Below are 22167 nucleotides of genomic sequence, written 5' to 3' on the forward strand. Positions count from 1 at the left end.
CATATTATCCCAGCATACATTTTGCTTTTCTAATAGCTATGATGTTGCATGGCTAGTAAACATTGAGAATATGAGTAAACCATGCCAATATTTTGTAACTTGTTAAGAATAATTTTTAAGGTTTCTTTGCATTTCCTTTATTTATGAAATCCTACATTTAGCCATCAGTTATACTGTTTTATCATTAGTTTTTGTTCCCATTGGAACACAACGTCATTGACTTTTAATGCAGCTTCTCATCTAGATTTAGTTACATGATTTCTTCAGTGGCCTTTGCCCAGTTCTTTATCTCTTCTTCTCCGTCTCTCATGTATTATAATTTAATTCTTCAGGTGGTGCTTTTATCGCTGTCTTGAGCACTACGAATACCTGTTTTACTATATTTTTGAGCTAAATGCCCCCTCAACCTCTTTGTATTTTCAGTCTGCTTTATGCGCATTCAATTATAAAATCCAATCATACAGCTTTTGATTAAAGTCACTGGGTAGGTGACATTCTAGAGAGTTTGGTGACCCTGCCAACAATGTTGTACATAATGGCCACTAAATCTCATTCAGAAATCACTGCAATTATGACATTCCCAGTCTGTGAAAAGCCCTAGCCTATGAAATGAAAACTGCCTGACATACCTTTTTGAAATGAACTTCTGAATGCCAGCACTTTCTAATTTGTCATATTGCGTGCTGTCGGCCCTGACACAGATTTAAGTCACTTTACATTAGCATTTTCGATGGCCTCACAGGATGCAGATGTGAAGCTGTTACATATTTGACACAATCTGCAATTCTCTTCAAATAATGACAAAGAAATGTACCGTATTATCCAAATAAGCTTCTAGATATACACATTGCTTTTCTACAACTTTAGCTTAGTGATGTGATATGATCTTTGGGTTTTTCACTCACAATCCGATTACGTTTATTTGTTTCCGACTGAAGAAATAATGCTCACAGAAGCCTAAAATTAACTGTGAATTTAAACCTTAAATATTTTCTCATTTGCATCTTAAAGCTGTTACAAAACTATGTAGAGTGTGAAATGTAAAAAAAAAAAATGAATTTTCTGTGAATTCTAAATTCTTTGTTCTAAAATTGGAGATAACAATCAGGGCTGGATTAACCAATGAGCAGATGGAGCAGGGTGGTGGGGGGCCCTGAGTCTCCATCATGTAGCAGACCTGATCTATAGTAGCCTGAGCTGCTCCAATGCTTTTATAAGCAGGTCTGTGAGGTCTGAATTTATGTGAGGGACTGTCAGACACTAGCAGAGAGGAGCAGCCTCTACAGCAGGTAGGGATATTACCTGATAATCCAGTGCAGAGCTGGCTCTTCTCCCACAGTGTCCATCTGCGCCCAGGCATGAAGAGTTTGAGGTCTTTAGGTCTTCCCTTCATTCACTGCACTCCCTTGAATTTCCTTCCATTTTCCATGTGCCTAGAGGCTGCACAGGAGCTTGTGCTCTGCTGGTGAGAAGACTACAGCCCCCAGACAAAAAGTCTGTGTCTTGAAGTGCAAAGGCTGATTATATATACAACACATTTTGTATATGTAATATTATGTTATTATACATTATATTTTTGCCAGTTGCCCTGGTATGTCTTGGTATGAATGGGGCAGTCTTCACCAGGAGTTATATGCCACTTCCCAACAGCCCTGCCTAATGTGACAAGATTGGCAAGTCATTGGATGGACAGGTGCAGTGCATATTTTACAGTGAAACATGGTTTGAACATGGGTGCAAAAAAAGTGGGCCTTTTTTTGTATAAGTGAGATGGCAAGCTCCTTGATGATAATACCATATGATTAAGAACTTTAATCGGCCATCCTATTAAAGGTCAAATTACACAACATGACAGCAGATACACTTAGGGACTAGTCAGGGAATTAAAATATTTTTGATACACGTTGAGTATCCCTTATCCGAAATGCTTGTTGTTAGAGAGAGAGAGAGAGATCAGTTGTAACTTATTAGCTAGTAACTCAGAAAGGCATTTAAAAGAAAAATGATAACAATTATTCAAATTACAAGGGTTACTCTGATTGCATAATTAGAAAACTGCATTTTGGTGGTGGTATGAAGGTCAACTGGGGCTTTATATGGAACACTTTGTATATAATTTGTTCATAGAATATTTGTTTATTGAAAATATCAGACAGAGAACATGAGTATGATGGTCAGGTGGAATAAAAAAAATAGTAGAACTTGCACAGTCACTTGCTAGTCCTTAGATGTTATTGAGGGCAACTTACAAGCATGTAGATGGTGAGTCACAAGCTCTGACATCAAGTCCTATGAGAGTCTGGATTTTTCAAGTCACCAGCACATACATCTACTGGATTTCTTGCGAATCTGTACATTGCCATATGAGTTGGATTTACAAGCTGATTACTTTTCTGTGAATAGACTCCTATATGTATATTCCAAAACGACACCAAGACTTTTAAAGCAGATTGTCTTCTTGACACAAACTATTAACTGCTCTGTGACGATATACAGTTTCACAGCAGGCAAAGGAATTCCAGACAGGTTTGTATTTGTATGCCTTTTAAACTATGGAACACATCAGGAAAGCTAGAAAGAAAATCAGAATATGTTCTCATGCTTGTAAGTTGATGGAAAGCAATCTTGACAATGTGACGTTTAGTCAAAAGCATGTACACAGCAAAGTGTATGATAATTAGAGGGAATACAATACCAGCTATTATAATACAGATTTAGTAGAGTGACAAACTCTCCATGAAGTACTAATTTGCAAAGCCCCACAAGTGTGTAGTGTATTGTTTCTTTGAAAACATATGCGTCTGGTCTTACAGCCTTTGTAGATTTTAGATTTCAAGAACACAAATTCATGCTGCAGTTAATTTGGGAATAATTACTTTCCTAAGCTACATTCTACATATACATATATTTCAAAAGCCAAAGAGTGACAGGTTTCTTTTAGGATGTTTGGGTATATGTGTGGCTTTACAGAGATTTTTCTTTTTAATTGGGACTCATTGATAACTTCATTAAAGTTTTTAGTAAGCGCTCATAACCCCATTCTCTGCTTTTCATATATACATTATCATTACTTTCAGGGCTGTGTAAAACTCTGATACACTCCTATCAAACCCTTCAAACCTTCTAAATTCCCAACAAGAGCTCAAACAATAAGGAGGAAAAAAGGGACAGATGGGTTTCGACCCTAAGAGGGGAGCGTCCCTCCTAAAGAGGGATGTGGGAGGTTTGCATACATGCTTATATACCATTACATGAATAATATATATATACACAAACCAAAGGGAGCGGCTGCACACTCAGAAATATTGTAAATATACACAGGCTTTTATTTGCCCAGGTGCTCCAAAAATAGCCAGATATACGTAAAAACATACGTTTAAAACATTTTTTTAGTCTGCGCACATTTAAGGGGGTTGTTTTTAAATGTAGAGGTCGGATTGGGGAAATAAGAAAAAAAATAATTGAAAAAATAAGATAAGATTTTGACTTTTAGGATTTAATCAGTGTTTATTTTTGTTGGGTTACATGTTAGGGGGCAGTTTAGCTAATGAACACAATAAAGTTTGCGGCTTCCAAAATATATGTGGAAAATAAGGAAACAGGAACAATAACCACAAAAGCTGTAGCCATTGGAGATGAGGGTTGCAGAAAATCTTTGGTCATGTAGCGATTCATTAAGGTATCAAATTTAAACTTTCTTTCAAACTGGTTTAATAATATGGTATCTAGCATATTAAGAATATGATGTGTTATAATAAAGATAAAATGAAAACAGTCTATATTGTAAATACTGAGACTAAAATCTCAGTAAAATTGCATTTTAGCAGCACAGCCTTACCTAAAGTATATAGGTATACCAAGGCTCCTTTGCTGAAATCTCTCGGAAAAGAACAACATTGCAACCTATTCACCAAGTTGAAAATGAAATGTCAATAAAACACTTCAACCTTTCCCTTAATGAAAGCCACTATACTTATGATTAGTCGAAACGCCTAAGAGCTACTGTGAAAGTGTTTTGAAAAAAAATATATATATTTTGTGGAATTAGAGATATAACTTAATGGATTCATCAAGTTAAAAACAAAATTATTTTGCATTTACCAGGGAACTTCACAAGGTAGGCTATCTGTCTTTTTTTCATCCATTGGGGGAATAGCTTCATGGAGGGACAACCATAATTTGGAGCAGAGCTAGCCTTGTTTAGGAGACTGGGCTAGCTGTGCTTAGAGGCAGAATTTAGTGGAAGGTAAAATGGGTGGAGAATAGGCAAGAACCAAGCTAAGATCGGGCATTTATCTCCCCAACAGCCATTTGAGTAGATTATCTGTCCTAGGTAATGCAGGAAAGGGTTTTCCAGCTCACCCACCCAAGACCTATCAGCCAAGGTTAGAATGTGGCACTTCTGGTGCAAGCCACCATACTTGGGTTGGGGAACTACCTGTAAATTGCCAGCTACCTGGCTGAGACTAGTGATAAAAATCGTTTTTGCTAACCATTGTCTTAGATTTCATAAAGCTTTTTTTAGAACTAGAAGTGCCCCTTCTTTCCTCATTCATTGTGCTGGGGCTACTGGGCATTGGAGAAGGTGGACAGGAACACATCAGATATCACGATGTTGGTCATATATGTGCCCTAATGAAATGTTATTTTTGCATTAGCGTTATTTTAATTCAGTTAGTTATTGATTACATTTTTTTATTGAGGATTTAGGAGGAAATGGAAATTAGTTTTATACTGGATTTAATTATGTATTCATTAACAGCCAAATAAATTATTGATTTAAAATATTTCTATTGTATAGGTCTTGAATTTTGGTGGTGTTGTTTCACTGGTAATATGATCATTTGCCTTCAGGCAAAACACAAAACAAAAAACTAGAATTGTTTTGTTTTTCATTTTTTCCTGTTGGGTTCGTGTGCAAGATTTATTATAAAATAATCAGAAAATAAAAAAAATAACATTACATACAGTAAATATAACTCCAATTAAAGCACATTCTGTTAGTAACATGTCAATTCTAGGATACGTTATGTTTTTTTCTATGGTAATATAATAATTTGCCTTTAGGCTGTTTTGCTTTGTTTCTTTTTTGTTACAAAAAATAATTATTTTATTTGATTTTTGTGAAGGTAATAATTAGACTTGGGCACCAGGGGGCTCTTCGTGTTCGTCTCCCTGTTCTATCAGTTAAATATCTGCACGAACGACCAATAAAGTCGCTTGTACGGACATTTAACTGATAGAACAGGGAGACCAGTGGGATCTGCCGGGTAAGTTGCAGCATTGGGGTTTTAAAAGTCTGTACGAGCGACTCTGTTGGTCGCTCGTACAGACTTTTAAAACCCCAATGCTGCAACTTACCCGGCAGATCCCACTGGTCTCCCTATCTCGACCAATAAATCCATAGGTTCGCTGTCAGGGGTTACAAAGGCCGTGCGAGTGAGCCTATTGGTCACCTGCAGGGTCTTCCTCTGGCATCAACCAATTGGTTGATGCCAGAGGAGGTCAGTGTAGGCGACCAATAGGCTCATTCGCACTGCCCTGTAACCCGTGACGGCGAACCTGCGGATTTCCACTTCTGTGAACTGCCGCGATGCCAAGGTAAGTTAGAAGGGGAAGGACCGGGGAGAGTGGTAGACGAAGGTGAAGACGATCACGAAGATCTTCGTGGTGTGTGTCTTCGTCTTCGCCTACATTTTACCGCCGCTGTCTTCTCTTCGGCGTGTCTTCGGAACGAACATGAAAACGCACTCTTCATGTTCGTTTTCATGTTCACCTGAAGACGAATGCACAAGTTTAGTAATAATCACATTAGTACATTAGTACATTAAGTGTGGCCTATTTGTAGCCTAAGAGAATATACTTTTAGAACTACATCACTGATGGTAAACCGGAGCTCCTTGTCTACTATCAGCTGAACTGTGTAATAATAAGACAACTGTAGGACTATTACTCGCTATTAATATGATAGACCAGTTTCAAAATGAGCCAGCAGTAATTTAGGGCAAATGTAATGGAAAGTTCTGGGAATAGAACATTTCAGAGATCACTGGACAAACCTTAAGGCAACTAACTTTGTTCCTGCTGGCCTTGTATGTGAGATTTATCATACAAAAATATAAAGCTAAACTATGTTTAAAAATACAGCAAATAAAACCTTTATGCAAAACTATGTTTCACTATTCTAGGCGCATACATGAGGGCAGGGAAACTGTCATGCAGATTAGGAATAATTATATAAAGAGAAGGATCACACCAGTTCTGCTCCCCAAACCTACATTATGTTTGGATTAAAAAAAAATACATATCTTCAAATCACAGAAATTCAGGGATACACTGTCGTTAATCTGTGTGTTCAGAAACACAGAAATATTTCCTTTGCCAAGTTTAAGAGTTTTGGATTATTGATTCTTTTGTGCTAGAGGGAAATGTGGTTCTTTGTAGTTACTGCAGAATCGTGTTGTTTTATGATTAGGAGAATGTTCACGGGTTTTTGTTCAATAGGCACTGCAGATTTATTACTGTGTACAAAATCATTAATCATGGGGGCAATCACATTAATGTGATTTTAGCCGGTATAGTGGAAGAAAAATACTGCACATAGTTGGAATTTGTTTTAATTTAAGCATAACTAACTTGATGGCACCTTACATAATTTGACATTTATAGATCACTGCTTGCTTACTTGGTAGGCACCAGGAACACTGAGAACCCGGTCCCTGACTCAGTTAGGATATGTTTTAGGTCAATTGGAGCACTCTTTGGATACCAGGAGGACAGACAGTGGAAATCAGTGTCCACCTCATTTGCACTCTGTAGGGTAAAAAGTGCTTTATTTTACCTTTTCTAGGGGACAATCGGCAAAAGTCATCGATGCTCTCATTTTAATCCCAGAGAAAAGGGGTTATCCAAAAATCACTACTCAAGGGGTGTAAACAGGTCACGGTTTTTGGATACCCCAACTTGGGTTTAGATATTTGAAGGGCTGGAGCTGTGCACCACTGATAAATTTTATCTAATTTGATTATAATCAGGGTTAATTTCAGGTGACGAGGACACTAGCTCTTTATAGAAGTGATTCACCTCTTGCACAGAAATAGTCTACTAATGGGTTTGGGAACTGACCATGAGTTTTAAGCTTGACTGACAATCAGAATTGAAACATTTTTTTCACGAGAGTTTAAAATGGAGCTTGAACTTTTCTACAAAAGTAAATCTGTGACATGCCATATGAAATACGAATGGCAATTTATTTGCTGTATATTACAATCTGTTTTTTGCCCCATTACTTGTAGTGATGGATGGGCAGACAGAGATGAAGTCATAGAGGGATTTGAAGAAGAAGCCAATGGAGGAATAACTATAAAACTGCAATCTCCTGAAGTGAGATCATTTGACGACTATTTTCTAAGTCTACGTTTGGATACTAATTCCAGAAACCCCTGGTTTAGTGAATTTTGGCAACACAGATTCCAGTGTCGAATTCCAGGTCATCCACAAGAAAATAAAAACTTTAAAAAGATATGTAAAGGTAAGAATTTATTTTATTATCAACGTCAATAAGGTTAGATTTATTTACTGTCATGGTTCTGAGTATTTTATCCCAGTCTACTAGACAAACACGCTGACTCCTTATCACATGGCTTTGCGGTAAACAAAAGAACACTGATACTCTGAATAATAAGAGCCTATGGAGTAAAGGGTTCTATTGGACAAGCAGGGTTTTATTACCAAAGTCGGCTCACTGTGATGTTTGATCTGAAATTTCACAATTGCCTACAATAAAAGCCTCCAGGTCTGCAAGTTTACTAACGTACATTACTATACAGCACCAGGGAGGAGATAATATGCTAAAGAGACAACAGTTTTCTTGTCTGTCACCCTTCTGTAAATGAGTGATGCCAACTTGTTATTTTAGAGTACAAATATGTTACTCTATATTTCACAAAGGCCCCTTTTGACTGTGTTGTCCCATGGCTTTGTGCATTCTTAATCCCCAATAAATGAATGGTTTATTCTTGATGTATATGCTTATAAATAACAGAGAGATTTTCAAGTGATATAAATTTGACATACCTGAGGATCGTATTGTTGTACCTGGTGCATTTAAATTTGGCAATGCTGGCACAAACATTACCCCACTATAGGAACACACATTTCCTTAAGCCCTTTGCAAATGTAGCCATTTCACTAGACCAGAAAGGATATAGCAGGGCAGATAATTTTATTTCATATGAGGCACTGATATCCCAGCTAAGTGCAGCTAGCTCCACTCCTTCAAAAAGCCACTCCACCAGAAGTGAGAAAGCTCTCGGTAGCCTACCCTGGAAAGTTCCCAGGTATGGTGGCTTTTAGTGAGAGGCAAGCGAGTGTAGCCGAGCCCACTACCCTGCACGGAGAAAGAAGAAACTGACCTGGAGATCCTGGAAAAAAGGTCTTCAGCCAGATACACCAGGTTCAACCAGGAGAGCTCCTAAGAGCTCCTAAGTATACTTCCCACTAGAACACTGGGATAATGGACCCTTGGTCTCACACCCTCATTCAGTGAGGTAAACACAATCTAATATGTATAGCTGTTTTCAAGAAACAGTTATGCTCTGGGTCAATAAAGAAATATATATTGTGTTTTATTTACACTATTCTACTTAATTTAGTGACAGAAGGTACGATACGATTAAGATTTGCAAATCAATTACAATTCTGAAATGCCCTCTTAAGAGTTTTTCAACTCCATCACTAGGTCACTTTGATTTTCACATTGCTGAGCATGTGTTCCAAGTCTGTTGATTCAAAAACACTCTGAACACTGAATTTCAGTTTGAAACATTATTCCTGTGATGAGTTCACTGCAGTCAACTTACTGACAAAACCAAAATTAGTCCATAATTAAGCTCTCACTGGTTTGCTATATTATGTCTCAAAAGACAACACATTGTGATTACTAAATGTACTGCAACTTACTTAGTGGAAACAATTTCTCTATTTCATATCATTTAGTCCACTGGAGACTTGTCACACAGAATTTTATAATTAATAGTGCTGTTTTATTGTTAGAGGAATATTTTTCCATTACACATACATTGTAAGACCCTTGAATAGCAAGTGGCCATCTTAAAGTGTACCTATCACCTTTCCTATGTTGTGCTGGCAGAATTACCCAAAAAAGATGTAATTTTTAAGACATATGTGTTTTAAAAATTACCTATCCCCCATTTTCCATCCTTAGTGATCAATCAATGAGAGCTCTTGTGTGGCACTTTACATTGAGCACTCAGGTAGAGCCCTGCGTGGGACGGCTTTTTTAATCCTGCTCCTGCCCACTCCCGCAATGTGTGTGTTCCACTCCCACCACATTTGTGTCCAATCCCGCCCGCTCCTGCCAATTACGCCCACCTCCTTACCTGAAGTGCAGAGTTCCCGTGCAGTCCTGCAGCGAGAAGGCAGCCTTGCGGGAATGCGCGGGATTACCGGGACCCGCAGGTACAGTGCCTGACCGCCAACTCCCGCCCGCAACACTAGCAAGACCGTCCGCGCCCGCAGCGGGACCCGCCTCCCAATGTAGTCCTCTACACCCAGGCTCAATTTGTTTTCAGGCTGACGTAAAGTTTACTGAGAAGATATTTCTTGGGAAGCTGTTTTTTCCCTGTGTATGTGGGTTGCGGGGGCTCCAAATTTGCCCTCAGCTGCTCTTGTCACCCTCACACGCGTCACATACGTACAATGGAATTCACACATATACCCCCAATCACATGCCCAGTGGGATAAGGATTAAATATAGACATTAACCATTTGGAGATGAATTTCCTTTTTTACTGTAGTTTTCAAATGGCCCTCTTTCCACTGTCCAAAGATGAAAAACGAGTGGCTTCATTGATTATAGCTGGATGGTAATTTTTATTTCAAGTTTGTACCATTTTGGTGCCAATAAAGTTACCAGTGTTTTTCTCTGGCATGTACAGTATACTCCCATGCACACATATTTTATTCAAAATGCTTTTCCTTAAACTGACTATTCTGTGGAAAGAGGAGGTGGTGAGGAGGATATGGTTAGGCACTATATACAAAGGGTGTGAGTTTGGAGGATCCTTCTGCTGTAATCTGGTAGGGATTGGTTCCATGACATGCACACATGTGTTTCCATAGCAATTGTTTGCAGGTATGGGATAAACATATGAGGCAAGCAGGATTGCAGAGTCTTTTGCCACGATCACAGTTTATGATTTCCTTTCTCTGTATTTTCTCTTCCATTTCCTTTTTCCCTTTTATTTCTTCTTTCCATTGAATTTAATTCCCCTTATTTTATTTTTATTTCCTTTCCACTCCTTTTCCACCCGTTTCCTTTCTTGTCCTTACTATTCATTTTCCTTTCTTTCGCATCTGTTTCCTTTCATCTTGTCATTTTTCTCCCCTTTTTTTCTTTCTTTTCCATTTACTTTCTTTTTTTATTCTATTCCCTTTCTTTTTCCTTCACTTTCCCCTTTCCCTTCCGTTCCCTGCCTTCACTCCCTCCCAGCAGTGGCATTATCTGCAATGAGGACTGCATGGGGCATATTAAATCCTTTTTATCCGCATTCACTTGTTCAGTAGCTGTGTCAGCTGTAAATCTGGGGGTCGTTAGGATACCACTGAAATGTGTCTTCTGTTTATATTAACGGCAAGAGTTTTGTCATTAAGTGTTTATTGTAGTCAATTAATTTACCTTCATAACATACTCAATATGAGTTGCATGTCGGAAGTAAAAACATATATAATTTGTAACTCAGGATATGCTAAGATTTTTTTTAAAATTTATAGTTCAGAAAGCCTGTTACTATGGCAACTGCAATTTGGAAGATTTACAGAATTGATTCCAGGGCATGATGTTAGTAATTTCATCCTCTTTTGATCTGGCAGTTTAGCAATTCTCTTACCAAACGTGCAGCTCTGAATATGCTCTGCTTCCTACTTAATGATAGGCAGACGGCTTCAGTTCCAGGGCCAAATTTTAAGAGGTCCTTTAAGTCTGCATCATATGAATAGATATATATTTTCAAAATGTTGTAGGTAACCAGCATTCTTGGATTTATTTGTGAACAGTGGGACTAAAGATTCTACAGTACTACTGCTTTTATTACTTTATAAAGCCTTGAGAGCATAACCAACTTAGATTTTGACTAGGGCTACAAATAAGGTGTGATATGATGTATACCTTCAGAAACGAAAAGAAGGTGCTTCTCACTATATTAAAGGGCATAAATTGATCTTCCGACGGCTTCCACACATCTATAGCTGATATAATATCAACATTCTATGAGTTTGCAAAGACTTGTATGTCTTGATGTAAAAATACACAGCATTTACATTTTTTGAAATAATATTCCCACTTATGTGGTAGCTTCTCCATTTTTCTGTTACATTTTTTTAGTAATATGGAAATATGCTTATGAAGGGGTCTGGCACTACTTCTGTAGGTAGAATAAACAAAACAAACAAAATAAACTAATGGAGCAGAAACATTATGCCAACCAGGTGGAGATGGATGTCCATAGCATGGTGGGCACCACTGAGCGGGGGGCGACAGGACAACGGTGCATAAATATAACAATACCGTATTTGCTTGATTATAAGATGACCTGATCATAAGACGACCCCACAAAATTTGAATATTAATTTAGGGAAAAAGAAAAAGCCTAAATATAAGACTACCCTATCAGAAAAAAGTTTTACTAGTAAATATTAATTCACATGTAAACAATTTTTTCATATTTAATAAAAACTATGATTGAGAAAAATGCAATTTTTGTTTTTGATTTCCTTTTATTTGCCAATCTGCCCCCCAGATATGCCTTATACCCCCTTATATGCCAATCTGCCCCAGATATGCCTTATACCTCCTATATACCACTCTGCCTCCCTGATAGTCCTTTTAACCTCCTATATGCCACTCTGCCTCCCTGATATTCTTTTAACCCTCTATATGCCACTCTGCCTCCCTGATATTCTTTTTAACCCCCTATATGCCACTCTGCCTCCAGAAAGCCATGGTTTAGTGCCATTTAGCTAATCTATGATCAGAAACATCTTGCCATTGCATACCATACAACTTGTTAAATTCCCAAATAAATTTAGCCTTTCAGAATTTGTAAGTGAATGGATTATCAGAACTGTTTATTCTCTGTTTTCTTGTCGTTCTTTGATTTGATTTGATTTGATTTACTTCTATAACCAGTTCATGTCTGAAAATAGTATAATGGCAAGTGCTCCCTCACAACAATAGGAAATGTTTTGTTTGTAGTTTCTCATGTTAGATGTTCTAATGGGACACTGAATTTTACTGAAATTATAATCATGATCAAAAATTATATTAAAATTATGCTCATATTCATACCTTAGGTAGTATAGGTATTTGTATTGCTATAGGTAAATGTTGATAACTTTATAGTCATAGAGCATTTTAACATTTATTCTGCATTACCATTTCTTTCAGGTAATGAGAGTTTAGAGGAAAACTATGTTCAAGACAGCAAAATGGGCTTTGTCATTAATGCTCTATATGCGATGGCTCATGGTCTCCATGATATGCATACTGAACTATGTCCAGGACACGTTGGTCTATGTGATGCAATGAAACCTATAGATGGAAGCAAACTACTTGAGTTCCTTATTAAGACTTCATTTGTAGGCATTTCTGGTGAAGACATATTTTTTGATGAAAAGGGGGATGCACCTGGAAGGTGAGACATTGGTTTGATTTATTCCTTCATATCTACAACCATCACTTTTCTGAATGACTAAGACTGAATTGTCCATCCAGGACAAAATAATTGACAGTGACTGGTGAAATAAAATAACTAAGAACTAATTTTATTGTGATAAGACTCCATAATATACTCTTCGTTCTTGAGTAAATGTCATGGACCCACTCTTTATCTTAACTAGTTTATTAATTTTTTTTGAACAAGTTGAGTTGTGTGGAGGTTTACAAGTCATATGTCTACATTGGTGCTGTCTGTTTACTCTAGTATCTACAGATCTTGTCAATGTCGCCTTAGTATATGCCTATTATCAAATCAGCTGATACAGACTAACCATTGAAGCCACACAAGGCAGTACGGGGATGCACATCTAGCCATTCAAATCCAGCCACCAGTATCACATTACAGGACCTCATCTGCAGTTAAAGTGGCAGTAACAGTAAATATGAGGACTTATCGGTTAGTGGCTATAACCTACCTGGTGCATACAATAAAGTAAGGAATCAGAGCACACCTAGCAAATACTATTCAAAAGCACCTATCTGAAGCATAAATATTGGAGATCCATCACACTACATTGCCATGTTCTGCTTTGCTTGCCACTATGTCAAGGTCCCCCAATTTTGACAACTCTTTTTTTTCTTTTTCTTGTGCAGTAGCATTTCTCAAGTTTTCCCTTGATAAATGTGGCTTGTTGTGTTTACTTGAAAGACTCAGTAATGCTTTACCATGGTTTATTTTGTATATAAATGTGTGGCAATATATTGAATGCACTGAAACACCATGCAAATTAAACAAAAAAATAATCAGGTCATGGAATGAATGTTAGCTATATGATTGTAACCATGGTGGAAATAATTCTAGGGGTTATGTGTGACAAACACAAAAACATTTAAAATGATCCAGCTAAAGAATGTGAAAAAGCTATGGCGATCTGGGTCATTGGAACACAGACCTCATTTGCAGCTCTCATATAATAGTTATAATGTAGTTTTAGTGAATCATGTATGCAATTTATTCTTTACCAGCTTTCAATAAATCCTTATTAAATTATCATCAAATGAAAAAAAAAATTAAATGCTGGATTACCATAACTTTTTTACTGTATGTTACAAATTCCAGAAGGTTGTAGCTGGTGTAACATGCTCATCATCCCTTGCAAAGATTAGATTGTGTCAATAACATTCATATTTTCATTTAAGAACTATTTTTGTACATATTCTACTCAGTTTGCTCTACCAATGTAAACATTTGAATGATTATTGATTATATATTGATATCTGGTAAAACTTTTCAAATTATGGCTTAATCTGCATTTTCTTGGTGACCTTAGGTATGATATAATGAACCTTCAGTTTATTGAACCCAGCCACTATGATTACGTGCTCATAGGAACATGGCATGAAGGGGTATTAAACATTGACGACAGGATTCAAATAAATAGAAGTGGAACGGTCCGGTCCGTATGCAGCGATCCGTGTTCTTTAGGGGAAATCAAGGTGAGATTTCGTGTTGGTTTTTTTTTGGTTGTTTGTAATAATTGCATGGTCCATTGTAGCCATCTAATCTGGAGAGAACCCTTTAAAGTGTGGTTTATTCATGAACATGTATGTTGGTAAATTACAGTTAATTGAAAGTTTTAGTGTCCCAAAAAACCCCAAAAAAACATCTGAGGTAGAAACTGCAGCTCTCCTGCTGCCTTCCTCCTCTGTGGACAAACAGTGCTTGCAACTGAGCCAATCAGTAGCAGGAGATCTCTCCCATTCAAATCAGTCTGAACACACACTTGCCTGGTTGCTTGAGTAAGTACATTTTATCCACATGTTTGTTAGCAAAATGGATACCGCAACATATAAAAGAAATCTTATCACCTTACAATGGTTTGGCTTTACGATGGTGCAATAGAGATGCACATTCAATACATTGATTACCAAAGAATGAAATAGCACACTACATGTAGTGGTATGTAGATTCGACTTACAATATTTTCAAAGTACAATGCGTTCATCAGAACGTAACCCCTAGGAGTACCTGTATATCATAAAAGGTGCACTATAAAAACTTAGCAATGGTGATACTTTGAGGGATTGTTTTTAGAGCTGGCGATGTTTTAAAACTGACATTTTAACATTGCAACCAAGAAAATACATTATAAAAATGTAACAAGTACCCAAGTGGATTTGTTCTCCAATACCTGGACTTTCAGACTCCACCTAAATCTATCTATCCTAAGGGGCAACTCCAAAAAAAGGCCTGAATATGGAAGAAGATGTGGTATTTTAGCCAGCTTGTCTCTGGCTCTTTAGTACTGGTGAGCTAGGCCAATGTTGTCTGTTGGCTCAAGTCCATCAGTGTTTTAGGTGCAGCTTTTTTTTAGATATTCATTTGTCTTAAATATCTAAACTTTTCCAGTGACCAAAGAGCAATCAAGACCCAGCTTCTAAATCTTCTTAACCTCTTAATGACAAGACTATTTACTGTATTTGCTCGATTATAAGACAAGGTTTTTTTCAGAGCAAATACTAATAATAATATAAACGGGGTCGTCTTATAATCAGACCTCAAATAGGTCTAACTGTGAGACTAAGAACCAGATCCCATTTAGCCCCCCCCCCAAACTTACCGGTGCTTCTGACTCCCGGGTCATGTAGCCGGGGCAGCGTGTAGATGTCTACGCGATTCGCATACACAACTTCCGCTGCAGCCGGAAGGAGGTGCGGTTAGCAGCGGGGGTTGTCTGCGTCCATCGGTTGTCTGCGAAATCTGGTCATTCTGCCTCATGTGCCATTTCGGGTATCTTTGAAGCCGGCCAATGCAATTTACCCCATCAAACTACATATTTTTGAAAACCAGACACCCCAGGGTATTTCAAATGCTAGTAATTTAACCCTTTCCATGCACTAATTCTACCATCAGCCTTTGTCAAACTTTATGGTAGTAATTGTTTTTGTATTTTTTTCACACACATTGTACTTCAGGTGTGAGTTTACCCCTCCTGGTATATGTCACTGTCAAACAACACCCCAATTTGTGTTCATCCCCTGAGTACAGCAATACCCCCCATGCATGGGTTTGTTGGGTTATTTGGGAGGTAAAAGGCCACCTTTGTGAGGTGTGCATTTCTTGGAGATATCGTCAGTCATTGGGACATCTTTGAAGCCGGCCAATTCAATTTACCCCATCAATTCATACATTTTCTTAAAGGTTACGTAGGTTTATTTGGTAGGACAAAGTAGTATTCATACAGTACTGATGATGAACAGATGGTGGTTGTAGGTACTGTAGGCTCTGTATTCTTGATAAGATGAAGGATAAAGAGACCTCAACCTTCTAAACATGAGATTTTACAGTCACAGTTCTACTATATATGGGCAATATGTGAATTTTAGGAATCCTATTGGACCAGTCATAGGATACACTGGCATTCCACAGAAGACCCTCTAATACCTACATCACATTTTTGAGAACCTATGTTCCTAGCACTCAAGTTGCATCCAGGCCTAAAGTGTGTAGAACAGAATAAAAGCATGAAAATGATTTCTTACACTTTTTTATTAGTTGTTTTAAAAAAAAAAAAAAAAAATACTTTGTGATAATGCTTTCCCATAACAAAGTTTGAGTTTTTCTGTCCTGGTGTTCTCTAGCTGTGGCATTCTATCTCAAAAAATTGCCTACAAACTATCTAGAGTTAATACAAATAATAAGTATGACGAGTAACATATGATGTGTGTTTTGGCAAATTTTAGCCTATGTGATATTTTTAGTGTTGACGTAAAAGCGAATTAAAAGGTACTGCTTACCAAACACAGAATTATCCTTGTATTTCATTGCAGAGGTTATTATTGAGTAAAACTGAGTAGGCGGACTTGTTGGCAATATTTACTCTAGAAAGTTACCATGTGAAAAGACATGTATTTTTCTTGTGTCAGTTGTGCACACTTGGTACATTCTTGGAGAAATTAGTTACTGTTTAGCAAACATTCAAAGTTTGTTTCAACTGTCTGATTGTCACCCTGCTATGCTCAGGTGTTTAGAGTCAGATTATGCTGGCATGTAAGCAAACAATATCCATAGGTTGCATTGTATTATTTTGGTAAAGTATCAACAGGATTTAATTCATTAACCGTGTGTCAAACGCCAAGTGAAGATGCTCGATAAAAAACACAGTTTATAAATATTGAGTAGGAACCTTTTTTGTTCCTTCTTTTTTTCTGTTTCCCTCCAATTTAAGAAGGTTGTTCCCATGAGCTATTATAGTACATACTTTGCAAACACCAAAGCACGATACATACTCAGTATTACATATAATGCATGTTGTCCAATGAAACATTCTGCTTTTATATCTGTAACATACACTAGGGTCAGGAATGGGTATGCAAGTGTGCGCATGCATGAGCTAGCTCTCAATCTCATGGAGGGCGCATCTCTGGAACAACACAGGGAGAGTCTAGTGGACACCACCCTACCCGCTGCAGATCCCATGGTCGTCTTATAATCAGGGTCGTCTTATAATCGAGCAAATACGGTAATAATAATAATAATAATAGTAACAAAATGTCTCTACCTCCAAGGAAATTGCTGGGAGGATGTACAAAGACATTTTTTCAGACATAATGGACAATGGCAATGAAATTAAACTTAAGTTATATTTTATAAGCAACGAAGAACAAATTACCAGCAGTCAAATCCAAACCTGGAAACATAAGGCATTAATAGTATATTTTTGTAACGTACGTAAGCTCATTTGCCAAGTCAAGGCACCCTATGGGAGGTGAATGTAAATGATCACAGGGATGTCTCTTGTAACTAGAGGATACCACTGATGATGTCAATGTGACATCACTGAAGTCCCTATATTTAATATATATTGTTTTATGACTATAGTAATTATATATGTTACTTATCTCTTTGTGTGTTCGATGCAAGTTGAAGAGCAGGAAAAGACATTTATGTCCTTTAAATCCAGCCCATGCCAGGTAGTCTATAAAAGGAACCAGACTGCAAACTCTGCTTAAAATAGTCCCTGCTGCTTTGCTACAAACTGTACAATGCTTTAATTGGTTTAGAAACCTTGTAAGGAAGATTATTGCAGCAGATGAGAAAAATATTAAATATGTGCATTGTTACTTTAGGAATCAATATAGGTACCTAGGGAGTGATAATGCGAGTTCAACAGGTACATTATGTGACCCAAGTGTGTACTGCATTATGTGACTGCAGTAGTGCAGCTGGTTGCACAACATGAGGTAAGGGGGGGGAGCTGGCAATTTGAACTAATAATAGAAAAATGAGTGTGTATTTATGTGTGCAAGCGTATGGGGTTAGAGTGAGTATGTGTTAATCACTGCACAATGGGTCCCAATCTCACAACAGGAAACACCATAGAGGATTACCCTATTAGACAAATCTCAAGCAACTAAATCTGTCTCCAAGTAGTCTTAAGTTAAAACTTAACTTTTAATTGTCTGTTAATAAATTAATAAGTTATTAAGAATTGCAAAATATGAAAATATATATTTTGTACAACCCAAAAGACAACTATTGGTAAAGAAGAGTCTGATGATAAAGTACAGCTATGAACAGTGATCCCTGCTACTAGGATCCTAGTATACCACACGGTAAGTCCCAGAAGGCAGTTGCACACTCCTTCTCAGAAATTCCACTTCATAAGTCATAAGTCAGAAGTTCCACTTGATACTAGAATGGGGTGTGTTTCTTTGAGAAAAGAAAACACATGATAGTGTGTTACTATATTGTGTTAGCATGTGTGTATGGTGTTAGTGTATATTACTGGATGATAAGAGTATGCTGTGTTAGTGTATGGTGTTAGTATCAACATATGGTGTTAGAGTGGGTGTATATATTAGTTTATGGTGTTAGCATGTGTGCGTGGATGGGTATATGTGATTTACAAAGGGTGCAAAAGGTAGAGTGAGCTGCAAGCCCAATAACATCATGAAATTCAATAGAACTAATAGACTTGATGACCAACTCAAGTGCAGAGTCAACTGATTCGTATGACTTGGACGTCAAATTGCAAAACAGACATACAGACATATGTGTGTTGATAGTATGAACAGCACTCTTCCACTGACAGCAAGACTAACATGTGCTAAGTCTGGGGACTGCAAAGTTCCCCAAAATTGTAAAACATACTATGTAACTCTAGATTTGTGCTTGCTCTAATGGTACAATAAATGTCACTTTGAGGCATGAAATTGGAGCTGCAGGGAAGGGTTCCTCCTGACCCTTATTGAGGGCATGACTTGCTCAGGGTACAGGAATGCAAAAGTGGTGGGGTACAATGTGGATGCATAAATTAGTTTTGTTTCCTACCCACCTTCTCTTTCCAGCCTGGAACAGCAGCAGAGATGACTGATGCTTCCCCCCATGTTAGCACGTGTACCTGGACAGTGCTTTATGTAAATGGTTAATTTAAGGGCCACGGGCATATGAGCAGGGACTCCTGGACATTGTAATTTGTTGTGCTCAAACTAGTCTGTCACTTTCCAAAATATTACATTTTTCTGTACTATACAGATTGTGTATAGATAGTAAGCTTGTCAGCGGGGCCTTCTTTAGCTAAAGTATTGATTTGTTTTCATACCCTTTGAATGTATGTATTGTAAGAAGCACTGCGTAAATTGTTGGCGATATATAAATAAAAGATAATAATATACATATGTATGTAATGTGCGAACAAGAAACCCTATACATGTTTATCACAAAAAAGCAGCTGTTTTAACTTTCTGTTCTCATGATTTGTATTCCTCCATAACAAGTTATTATTCTGGGGTTAGGAGAAGGGGCAGGAATATTAGCACCTGAAAATGTATGCTAGATCTGCCACTTTTTGCCACACATACATAAGGTTCCATGAGAACTTCACTTGTAAACGAAATATCTCCATATTCAGGGCCGGATTAAGAGCATCATGGGCCTGGTGCTGAGGATTTTGGTGGGCCTTTTTATGGAAATAAATAAAATAGGCAGGGCAGACAGAATCTTAACTCCTCGGCTCCTCAAGGGGCAGCTATCCCTTTTGCCCTGTTTTAAAGGCCCTGATGGCAAGGCCGGACTGGGAATGAAAAGCAGCCCTGGAAATATTTGGACACCAGCCCCATGTATTGTATCACAAGGTCGAGCGCTTGTGCCCATACACCACACTATCTGAGCCACCCTATTTACCATCCAAATAGCTATAAATCATTATTTTTAAAACTATATTAAATTGTTCCTTTACGATAAAAGAATACCACATTATTATTAAAATCCCAGGAACCAAAAGTGTTAAAAGCTCAAATAAGTACCTGGGAATGGACAGAATCTTAACTCCTCGGCATCCATGTGTACTGGATAAAGATGACATCAGAGCTCGGCAGATGTATTTGATACAATTTTATGTGATGGGATTGGGAGTACACCCATATACTAAAAAATGTTGCGATACACCTGACGCCACAATTTAGCGCCACTAATCCTTTTCAATAAAATATGCAGATTGAAATAGAGTAAATAACACAAAACGTTTACTTTTCCTCTAACTTATTTCTGGGCCTAGAAAGTTTTGTCCTCTGAAGTGACTACAAATTCAGGAGCGCGTTTTATCTCTGGATAAGTAAAAATTAAATAGTTCTACTTATTTATACACCGGCATCCCAAATACACACCCCAGGACATGCTCTGCCATACCGACCCCCAAACACGCACCAGGACAGGCTCTGCCACACTGACACCCAAACACATACACCAGGACAGGCTCTGTCACACCCACACCCAGACACACACCAGGGCAGGCTCTGCCACACAGACGGCCAAACACACTCACACACACCTGGACAGGCTCTGCCACACTGAAGCATAAAAAATATATTTGCTACACTCCTTTGTCAATAACTGCCCCTTTTGTATTTTTGCCCCTTGTGTATTCATGCCCCAGACAGGTCCCCTTTACTATTGATTAATGTGCCCCCCCACAACCTTGTGTTTTGCCCCCTTTGTGCATTTATGCCCCCACACCCTTGTGTATTGATTTATGTGATGCCTCAGCCAACCCCCTCCCTTGTGTTTTGATGCCCCCACCTCTTTTGTATTGGTTAATGTGATGCCCCCACTGCCATGTGTATTACCCCCAGCAAGGGGCGTACCTACAGTATTTGGCACCTGGGGCAGATACTGTATGTGGCACCCCCCCCCCCCACACACACACACACTTTAAAACTGCATAGCTTGTATTGTTAGGCAATAACTGTTATAGGCATAACTGTTATCATTATATACTGAGGCAGATATTGACGGGGGTACAACATAACACCTATCATATACTGAGGCAAACATTGACGGTGGTAGAGTGTGACAGAATGACCTGTCATACAGGGGCCCAAGGTACTCAGAGATGGCTCCAGGCTGGCTGCCAAACAGGCAGGAACTCCATTGTTTAATTAATCCCATCAATAGGATTGCTGACTGGGGATTAAAGGTTGGGTTCTCTACATGTTTATCAATGTTAATTTATGTTAATGAAGTTGTGTGGCTATATCAGTCTATGTTTTACATCAATAAACGGTTCATTCCTGCTGTACTCAATTCAAGGTAGTTGTGTCTATTTATTGGGTACACATAGCAGGGTTTCAAGGTGCGCATTCTGGCTGGTGCTGGAAGTGATTCCGGGGACAACAGGAGGATACGTCTGGGTGATCTCTGGGAGTTACTACAGCTCTCTGGGTGAACCCTTTACATTGGTGGCAAGCGGCGGGATTGCCTCCTAGTCTGAGGGACACGTCCTTTGCACCGGGATCTATCTCCAGGAAAGAGAATGGAAGTCAGCTACGCAGAGCTGATCAAGAGGAATTGAAGCTCTGGAGGGATGTTCTCCACTTGGAAATTAAGTACAAGGGGAAAAGCCTCCCAACCTTTGAGGAAAGGTTTTGGCTCCAGCGGAAGTTGCGGATGCCGTTCTTGGGGAAGCAGCCCAAAGAGGAATGGGTGGCTGAGCTGGAGGTGCTGGTCCAGACAGAGCTGAGGTTGGACGATGCATATCGGGCTCTGTGGTGGTACGCAGCACAGATGTGCCTGGGGCTGGAGGATAAAGGTCCCACAGAGGGCTATGGCTTCGGCGGCCCGGGATTATTATTGGAAATTATAGAAAAGGATCCCAACTTCGGTAGTGCATCGGAGTGTCGGGAGGAAGACATCCAGGAGCGAAGGGAGGAGGATATCCCATACGTGCCTAAGCTGTGGGCTGACCTGGATTATTTGGTCACACAAGAATGGGAACTGGAACAGGCATATCAAGAGTTATTTGACCATGTGCAACAGTATGCCCCAGTGACCATGGATTTCATTGATTTTACTGCGTGGTCACCTGAGGATGTTGACCCAGAAGGGGTGGATGGGACTGAGTCACAGGGTTACTGGACAGCTAACCCAGATC

The 22167-nt window shown here is 38.6% G+C and overlaps 1 protein-coding gene across 1 annotated transcript in view; it reads left to right on the forward strand.

Moving 5' to 3' along the window:
• The window catches only part of GRM1 (glutamate metabotropic receptor 1), a 104712-nt gene that overhangs the window by 64464 nt on the left and 18081 nt on the right, over positions 1-22167 (forward strand). Inside the window, exons 3-5 of the mRNA XM_053461062.1 lie at positions 7296-7531; positions 12467-12713; positions 14068-14233. Coding sequence (XP_053317037.1) covers positions 7296-7531; positions 12467-12713; positions 14068-14233 — 649 coding nt within the window. The remainder of the gene's footprint in view (positions 1-7295; positions 7532-12466; positions 12714-14067; positions 14234-22167) is intronic.

This window comes from Spea bombifrons, chromosome 3 (assembly GCF_027358695.1).
Source record: "Spea bombifrons isolate aSpeBom1 chromosome 3, aSpeBom1.2.pri, whole genome shotgun sequence".
Lineage (NCBI taxonomy): Eukaryota > Metazoa > Chordata > Amphibia > Anura > Pelobatidae > Spea > Spea bombifrons.